Source organism: Microtus oregoni, unplaced genomic scaffold (genome assembly GCF_018167655.1).
Source record: "Microtus oregoni isolate MIOR12 unplaced genomic scaffold, Mior012 000006F_ref0000085, whole genome shotgun sequence".
Classification (NCBI taxonomy): Eukaryota; Metazoa; Chordata; class Mammalia; order Rodentia; family Cricetidae; genus Microtus; species Microtus oregoni.
Genome location: NW_024543065.1, coordinates 4,491,841 through 4,500,956, shown reverse-complemented (window position 1 = coordinate 4,500,956; position 9,116 = coordinate 4,491,841). Strand labels below are relative to the sequence as shown.

General features: G+C 48.2%; 1 protein-coding gene across 3 annotated transcripts; it reads right to left on the bottom strand.

Annotated features, from left to right (window-relative positions):
• Nucleotides 1-415: 415 nt before the first annotated feature.
• On the bottom strand, nt 416-7,961 carry LOC121449339 (serine/threonine-protein kinase Sgk1). Of its 3 annotated transcripts, none has more exons than XM_041653674.1 (12): nt 7,852-7,961; nt 5,250-5,325; nt 4,750-4,825; nt 4,388-4,492; nt 4,200-4,283; nt 3,965-4,096; nt 3,662-3,774; nt 3,260-3,383; nt 2,774-2,869; nt 2,138-2,293; nt 1,943-2,032; nt 416-1,593 (listed from the first exon to the last, which is right to left on the bottom strand). In XM_041653674.1, exons 1-12 carry the CDS (start codon nt 7,883-7,885, stop codon nt 1,426-1,428), a joined length of 1,254 nt encoding a protein of 417 aa, XP_041509608.1. In that variant the 5' UTR covers nt 7,886-7,961; the 3' UTR covers nt 416-1,425. The 3 variants fall into 3 exon arrangements, with proteins under 3 accessions (XP_041509608.1, XP_041509606.1, XP_041509607.1); XM_041653672.1 differs by lacking the exon at nt 7,852-7,961 and adding an exon at nt 6,120-6,295; XM_041653673.1 differs by lacking the exon at nt 7,852-7,961 and adding an exon at nt 5,472-5,617.
• Between the last annotated feature and the right edge of the window lie 1,155 nt (nt 7,962-9,116).

Here is a 9,116-nt window from a genome sequence, read left to right as displayed (position 1 = left end):
AGATCTCATTACAGATGGTTGTGAGCAACCATGTGGTTGCTGGGAATTGAACTCAGGAACTCTGGAAGAGCAGCCAACGCTCTTAACCACTGAGCCATCTCTCCAGCCCCTAGTCCTCCATCTTGAAGTTACAAAAACAGCCTCAATAAAATACTTCCTAAGGCTCAGTGGAAGCAGAGGGCCCTGAAAATCCTTACCCTCCTTCACTAAGAAACTGATGCTTTTGGAAGCAAACTGTCTTGCTCTTTTTTTTTTTTTTTTTGCTTGTCAAGTGCTAGAGACTGGGGTGTGTTACTACCCTGATCCAAGTATTTTCAAATCTTCAAATCGACCCATTATTTGTCCCCCTTCTACCAAGCCCAGCTTATCAAAATATACAAAGCAACATGGCAACATGTGACACAATTTATGCAAATATTTTTCAAGATTTTATTGCAAACCAAAATTGGTTTATTGCACACAAAAAAAAGTTGTGTGGCAGGGAGGAATTGTACATATTATAACCATGTTAATTACAGTACATTAAGATGAGGGTTTACAAATAAGTCTGTAAGTTTAAATATACTAGTGTTATAACCCAATGTACAGACTTTCTTTACACCATACATACAATAATCAGGAATGCAAAAAAAAAACCATAAATAACGCCCATTTTATAGGTGACATTTTTAAAGAATGAAAACACCAACGCTGGGCTTTCACTGACAACTGGGGCATTGGTCCATAAAAACCCTTTCTAAAAATAGAAATGTCTGTGGCAGCAATGCTTGCGTTGAAGCATCCGGGCGCTCACATCGTTGCAAGACCGTTTCAATAGATTTTAGTTATTAACTATATCGTACAAAAACAGTCTACACATAAATTTATCTTCCAAATATGGAAGAAACAAACAATGTCCCACGTTGTAGTGTCCTGCAAGTGTCACATTGATGCTTACAACAAAACCGTCCCGCACACTCACACCACCGTTTTCACACAGAAAATCCACGAGGTTTTAAAACAACAACAACAACAACAACCGAACACTCTGCGATAGGAAAAGCTTTGGAGCTAACAAGATCTCAAGAAAAGGCACATTGCAGAATTATTCATAATCACAGCTCAGACAGACCTGCGGGAGATCCCTCTCAGACCTGCAACTTCCTTCGGACGAGACCAAGGTGTCTGTCTAAGGCGGGCACTCTAATGCTCCCTTGGAGCTAGCACCACGTCGGAAGGAAGGATAAAAATGAAGACCTCACAAGCTCACTGAGAGGAGGGTGTGCTCTTCAAAAAGCTTCCATCAAGCAGTGTGCGAGGGGAGTGCCTAGCTTCCAGGTGTGCAAATTCTCTTTTAAGATGTTCGTTCTGTCAGCTGGCAACTCCAAAGGCTAACTAAAACACTTGGAAAACACGCAGGAAGTCCTTCACAACCATCCCGAGTGTTCAGAGGAAAGAGTCCATGGGAGGTGCGTAGGAGAAGCCAAGGAAGGCTTCTGCAGCTTCCTTGACGCTGGCCGTGATGAGGATGCTGTCGGGGGACCTGCCGATGGAGTTGGGGACTGGCTCTTCAGTAAACTCGGGATCAAAGTGCCGAAGGTCACTGGGTCCACTCTGTTACAGGAAGGAGAAAGAAACATGCTCAGCATCAAAAAGAACACACGGGGCAAAGGATGGGGAATCCCAAATCCTATAATCCTCCACGGTAAGTATCACATGACCTAGGCTGGCTACAAACGTGACCCTGCTTCAGTCTTTTGAGATAAAGGCATTACAGGTATGTGTCACCAGGCCGGATAATGTCCTTAATTAATAAATGTATACATATTTAGTGATCTTTTCTGGGATTAAAACAAAACAAAAAACCCTCCCCTGCCCCGGGACAATGAGTCTACTGATACTATGCTATTTACTTCTGGGTCTCACAAATCTTAGATCAAAAAAAAAAAAAATAGATACTCACTACGTTTGGGTTAAATGGGGGTGTAATCTTCTTATTAATGAGATCATCCCAGTTAATTAGGGAGAAGAAAATATGATTCTTAATCTCCAGCTGTTGGAAAGAAACAGAGATTCATTTAGATGGCAGGACTCAATAAAGGGCATGAGGTCAGTGTCCCTCTCCAAGGTCCCATGACAGCAGGACAGCAATACTTACAAAGTCTTCCTTGGCACCCAGCCTCTTTGTCCGGTCCTTCTGCAGGAGGCCCTCCAGGAGGTGCCTTGCTGAGTTGGTAATATTTGGTTTCAACTGGAGAGGCTTGTTCAGAATGTTATCATACATCTCCGCTGTATTCCGGCTATAAAATGGAGGCTGGAAAAAGAAGGGAATTCCTTCAGATTCAACTGAAGTTTTGTCTAACATATTAGATCTCATGAGAATGCCAGACTTAGTGTATGAAGCTGGACCCTGAGATTATCCCTTCCCTGGGTGTTGAAATGTCCATAATTTTTTTTTTTTGGTGTCTATTTTACAACCCCAATTGGAGCGTGTGTTTGAAGGGGCACCGGCTGCTTGCTACTGCACAGGTTAGGTGTGGTCCTCTGTAGTAAACTGTGTAGAAGAAAACCACTAGAGATTTGGGGATGTTGCTCAGTGCCTGCCCTAAGATTCAAACAAGACTACCGAAGAGAATCCAGAAGACATGGTTTATAGAATGTACTTAAAAAATAGCCAACGTCTCCTTTATTAGCTTTTGATAAGATTACGGATAAGGACAAGCCATGGCAGCTAAACCTGAACTCAAGTAAACCCACACAGGTTGTCATGGGGATGATTCAGCATGTTACTCACCAGGCCATAGAGCATCTCATACAAGACAGCCCCGAGGCACCACCAGTCCACTGTCCTGTCGTACGGCTGCTTGTGGAGCACCTCTGGTGCGAGATACTGGAAAGACACAGCAGGAAGAGGTTAGGTGGCCCTCCAAACCAGCCAATCCTGGCAGCAAGCAGACCCCGGAAAAGGCTTTCTGGTTAAAACCTCTATACTCTTTGAGGTTAACTGCCGCCCCCCCCCCCCCCCCCCCCCCCCCCGCATATACTGGTGTATTTAGGGACCAACTTAAGACCTAGTGGTACTAGGAGGATCTCTTAGGACACGGATCTTACATAGAAGGCCTTGGAGATCCTCAGGCTAAAACGATAAATGTATTTTGCTTGTACTGAATTGTACTAAGGAAATGCTTAGGAGTTTACTCTTTTCATATTTAAAAGCATTACTGCGCATGTCTGTCTTGGAAAGGGGAGGCAGACGAGGCACTGAGTCAAGAGCACCTACCTCAGGCGTGCCACAGAAGGTGGAAGTTGTGCCGTTGTGTTCAATGTTCTCCTTGCAGAGCCCAAAGTCAGTAAGGACAATGTGTCCCTGTGAGTCCAGGAGAATATTCTCTGGTTTTAGGTCTCTGTGGGAACACAAGTGGTTGCATAGGTTAATTTCACATCCTGACAAATCCTCTGGAAAGACTGCTAAGGGTATTAGGATTTAATCTGTTGCTGCTCCACAGCCAATCAGAGAAAGGAGTTTGCTCTGCAGGTCTGGATTAGGCGCCACCCTCTTGGTTGGCTCACAGGCCGGGGAAGTTTTACAAGTGGCCAAACTACACAGAATCACATATTTTAGGACTCCAAAGGCTCAGCCAGGCCTCCCTCCTGCCCAGCAAGGTAGCTTTGCCTCGCTTACCTATAAACGATGTTCAGGGAGTGCAGATAGCCCAAGGCACTTGCTATTTCAGCAGCGTAGAAGCGAGCTCGTGGTTCTAGGAAGCAGCGTTCCCTCTGGAGATGGTAGAACAGCTGCAAGAGACAGGACAAGGAAGGCTGAGTGGGGTCGTTTAACCAAGCCTTAATAATTGATAAGTTTGAGGAAATACTAATTCTGGTAATAGCCCACCCCTAAGTATCTTAAACCTCATATCAAACCAAAAGTAAGCAAGCTAAGCAGAGAAACCCCACCCCTATCAAGGGGTCCTCTCCCTCAGCTCACCTCTCCACCGTTGATGTAGTCCAGGACAAAGTAGAGTTTGTCAGCAGTCTGGAAAGAGAAGTGGAGGCCCACCAGGAAGGGGTGTTTCACGTTCTTCAGTAGGACATTCCGCTCTGACATAATATGCTTCTCCTACGAAAAAGACGAGATTCAGAGGCCAATTCAGATTTCAGCTTGGCACCAAACCACAGGGTAAATAAAGGGTATTCACTAGGCCGTCTGGTGCCACTCGTACCTCCTTCTTTTTCAGGATCGCTTTCTTCTGTAAAACTTTGACTGCATAGAAGGCTTCTTCTGCCTTGTGTCTCGCTAGAAGAACCTGAAATGTCAATCAAACCGTCAGTTCTTTATCCGTCCTCGTCCAGGGAGAATGTGAAAATACATGAAAGAACGTAACTTTAAAGTTTTCAGGTTTGAACTTACCTTCCCAAAACTGCCCTTTCCGATCACTTTCAGGAAATGAAAGTCAGAGGGTTTAGCGTGAGGATTGGAGGACGGACCAAGGTTGATTTGTTGAGAAGGACTTGGCTAGAAAACAAAGAAAAATCACCCTTTAATATCCGTGAGTACATAAACTGCGCACACAGCCTACTGCTAACAGGTAAGTTTACGAAATATGCCTTTCAAAACATTCCAATGACTCAATACTTAAACACTCAGGACACTTGTTATGTTGTGAAGACATTCCTACCCTCATAATAATTTTTACAAATGTTGTCTTAACTGACCACTACAGAAATACTGATTCATTTACAGTTTTCCTCGGCAGACAGAAGAGTACTTACCGGAGGGGAGGGATTGGCGTTCATAAGCTCGGGCTCCTGAGGTTGGGAGATTTTCAAAATGGACTGAACTTCGGGGCTGTGGAGAGATTTAAGAGTAAATCTCTTAAATTGCCACCAGAGGGCACACCGACATAAGCTCAATTTCTGACTCAACCGTTCAGTATTTAAACCGAAAACATCCAAATGAATTCCTTACAAAAACGTAGGTAAAAGAAAATAACCCGGCTAAATATACAATTTAAGGTTTGTTCATCGAGAAAGGACGTGGGTTTGATAAACACGCAAGAGAATTAATCTTACATCTCCAGGGGAAGCTCGACCCATAAACTAATATTAATGTTTAAAATGTTTCAAGTAAGCCCAAAGCCCCAAAGAGATCTCTACCCCGGAGAAAAGACTTCGACTTCTCCCGATGAACAAAGTGGTTAAGAATTAATAAGTCTTGCCCGCTGGTAAATTTAAACGATCTTTTTTATTTTCTTCAATTACCCCAAACTTACTGTTTGCATGCATAGGAGTTGTTGGCGATCTTCTGAATAAAATCGTTCAGGCCCATCCTTCTCTGTTTCATGAAAGCTGTGAATTAAAAAGAAGGGGGGAAAAAAGGTTTAGGCGGCTCCGTAACGTCCAACGCCACACGCTAATCTGATCCTGAACCTTCAAAACCCTCCAACATTTCCACGCCGTCTCCTACACAAGTCCGGTGCTCTTCCAGCACTCACCGATGAGAATCGCTACCATTCCCCTCATCTTGGAGTAGGTGAGGGTGCCTCGAGCAGCCTCGGTTTTCACAGTCATCGCCCCAAGAGTCAAGAGACAACACGGAGCGGTGAGACCGGCTCAGCCAACCGTGCGCTCGGGGCTGCGGCCGCCTTTATATACCCTGCGCCGCCGCGGGGGCGGGGCCGGAGGAACAATGAGGAAGCGGCGCTCTGGGCCCCTCCCATCACTAGGCTCCGCCCCCGGCCGCCGCTCAGGCTGCTGACCGAGACCCGGGCGGATGCGGGTGGCTGGCCGCCTGATCCTGGGTGGGCTGTGCTGGCCGCCCTGGCAGGGGTGAGGGTTCCACCGGCTGTGCGAACAGGACCCCGGCGTAGGGCGGCACTCGGCCTCCCTCCGCCCGGGCAGACGGAGGGGACTGGAGGGGTGGGGAGTCCCGGTGATTTTCCATTTCCTCTCGAGTACTCTCGAGCGGAGCACCGCTGTGCACGCCTCGGCACCGACCTCTCCCTCTCCTCGGTCTCCCGATCCGGTGCCCTACTCGCACCCGCCGGTTTCTGTCCGGCGCCTTCCTCCCGTCTCCATCCGACCTCCACCCAACAATACCCCTCCACAGCTGAGTTCCCCGCGGGCCGGACGGCAGTGCTTACCCAGTCCGCTCAGCAAGACCGACTCGCTCCTTTTCTGCGCCTCCGCCCGCTTTTTGTGGCGGGGCCGGAGCAGCGACTCGAGCCGAGCCCGAGCTAGCGCACCCTGCATCTCCCCCATGGCCGCGTACTGAGGGGCGCTCAGCGGGCGACAGCGACCGGCGAACACTGACGTTTCCTTGAAGGAGCCGCCGTGACTCAGGCCGGCAAGATTTCCTGCCCCAGTCCCAAAACAAACAAATGTCCCTTGTGCATGGCCGAGTCGCTTCCGAAAACGCCTTTTTTGTGCTTTTGGCCAAAACCAAGCAAGGCTGAAAAATCCCAGAACTTGGAAGAGGAGGAAGGAAGGAAGGAAAGAGCGGGGGGAGGGGGGTCAGGAATGTGTAGGGGAGGGGGCGGAAATAAGACTCTGCACTACAAGAAAAAAGTACAATCTTCATTTCACTTTTTCAACTAATCTCCGAGAACATTCTGTCCGTTCTGCATTTAATTTTTGTGCCTTGCAAATTTTAATCCTAGCCATGCCAAGAACACGTGAGGAGGTGGCAAGTTAGGGGGAGCAGGGGCTTCGCTCCGGGGGCCAACCTGGAGTGACCCTTGGGGCGTCGATTCCCCTGCCGGGGGGACCTGCTCCTCTTTCAAGAAAACTGCAAAATAGCGTTGCATTGCCTTAAACTCCGTTATTTCGCATCTTCCTTACCCTCCGAGTTACCTCACGGCGATCCAAGGAGTCTTAATTCTATAACCTTGTTTTCTTTTGCAAGTTCATACATAACTGAAACCCCTTAACTCTTTAAAGATTATTAAGAGGTTTGTCTCGGAAAGCAGAGAACAGAAAGAAGCTGCAGGAGGTAGTCTGAACTGGCCGAAGGAGTGATGTACCTTGCAGTAACACCGCCGCTGGGGGATGCCTGGCGCTGTAGCCTGACCGCCAACGCGGGGACAGGCGCCAGCGCTGGCTAGGGAGCCAGGAGCACCGGGTCTGGGCCAGGGGCGGGAAGGCGACTGGCTGCAAGTAAGCAAGACTCTCAGAGCCAGTACCTGGCGCTGGCTGGTGCTGTCTGCGGCCACTGCCCTGCCATGACCCCTTGCTGAGACGAGCCTAGCATTTTAGAGCTGACACACTCCAAAATACCAGTTGTCAAAGCCAGAAAAAGCATGAGAAGCTCCTTTCCCTCCGTCTTGGGCAGGAGTTTGTTTTACAACCACAGCCACCTCACACGCCCTAATGCTTGCTAGATTTGCTCACTTCAGACAGCCAGAGACCCTGAGAAGGGGGCGCCCATCCTCTCTCTGCAGACAAGATTTTGCTTAGCAGACGTCCTTCAAAACGTACCTAGGGTGCCTGAAATTGGCACTCCAGCCTAAAACAAGGTGCAGGCGGTTCCAAATCCCAGCAACTAGCCCTAGCTGCTTTGTCTGTGCTCGAATATTATTGCCAGTGAGTGCCTCTACAAACCACGTGGCACCGGTCATTTATTTAGCCTAGTCCCGCCGTACTCCCCCTCCCCCCGGCCCCAGCCTGGTTCCTTCACCTCCAAAAAAACAGCATTTGGTCTGAAATGTCGTTCTCAGCAATGATTGCTTTTTTGTTTTAAAATCTGAAATCAAGATATGTTCCATCAGAGATCCTCCCTAGAAAATCACCCAACATTCAGTGCTTCCCCACGCTTCTCCCAGGTATCTATCTTTGCTTTCCTCATCCCATCCAAACTGCGCTACTCAAACCACGAACCTTTCCAGGGGGATCTGAAAGCCTCCTCTTTCATTCTTCACAAAGCTGGGGAGGTGAAGCCCGGGATTACTATGTGGACTTGGCCTCCAGGCTGTGCCCCTCTGAGGAGGCTGGAAGTCGCAGATGACAAGGGAGAAACCAGCCAGAGGCTGCCGTGGCAGTTCTGTTCTGAGCCCTGCTTTATATCTAAAGGGAATTTACATACAGGAAGGGAGCAAGCTGCAAAGTTCAAAACACTGGGCTATTTATCCTGCCGTTGCAACATCATCCAGAAAATTACAGTCATCAGCGTCCTAGGCTTGTTTCACCAGCAAGACACACAAGAAATGTAACTTAACTGATTATCACCACACATCATTCCAGAAAAAAAAAAATTCAAAACACATGCACAGGGTTTGTTCTCTCAGGGAAGCTCTCTGGCATGCATTCCAGAAGGAACATGGAATTCAAGTTAGAGGCCTCCAAGTGAAATAACGAGAAGACACAACCATATATTTGTGGTTGGAACAGAAAAGGACCTATTTAGATGTGTCTCTTTCTCTCCCTGCCCGGAATGGTCAGCGATTGGAGACGGATGGTCTGCTAACCTTATCATTTAACAGAAAGGGAATCAAGTTGTTGAGACTGGCTTTCCTTCCAACCGGATACCTGAAGGGTGGAGCAGGCGCCCCCAGTTCTGTCCCAGCAACCTACTAGGACTTCCGAACAGGAAGGTGACACACGGCAGCAGAGGGAGGAGGGAGGTTGCTGGGCTGTGTGATGCTTCTGTTAACCATGCACAGACTCGAGGCTGTCCTGTGGCAACTGTTCAACCACTTGATCTATTCTTCCTTCCTTGGTTCAGATAGTCCTCCTACCAGGAGGTTATCCGGCCCGGCCTGGCCCAGTTCCTCCCCGTGGGCGAAGTAGCCAGACTTGCCTGACACACTCAGCTGATGAATACAACCTAGAGGGCGCTAGAGTTCTCTGGGAGAACTCTAGAAGGTCAGATTGATTCACTTGCCCTGGCGTTTTGTTCTGTCCAGAGAGCATTGCCCTGCAAACCTCCCGCAGCCAGAAAGGACAGAGCTTTGCTGGGAGTGAGAATGGCTAGCTAACTGATCTCCACTCCCCAAGCAAGGGGTCTCACAAGTATGCCTCGGCGTGGGTAAAACGACAATCAACACCCTCGTGGAAATGGTTTGCCAAGACGTAAACGTAAACGGAAGCAAAACCCTTTCCAGTGTGCGTGTCTGTTACCACTATAGAAAATTGCTCTTTGTTTC

Coding starts and splice junctions, on each gene's coding strand:
- LOC121449339 (XM_041653672.1), bottom strand. CDS start 6,237: ATGGGGGAGATGCAGGGTGCGCTAGCTCGGGCTCGGCTCGAGTCGCTG. Junction 3,384..3,661: donor TCCCTGAACATCGTTTATAG/GTAAGCGAGGCA, acceptor GTGTTCCCACAG/AGACCTAAAACCAGAGAATA. Junction 1,594..1,942: donor CCCCATTTAACCCAAACGTA/GTGAGTATCTAT, acceptor TTCCTGTAACAG/AGTGGACCCAGTGACCTTCG.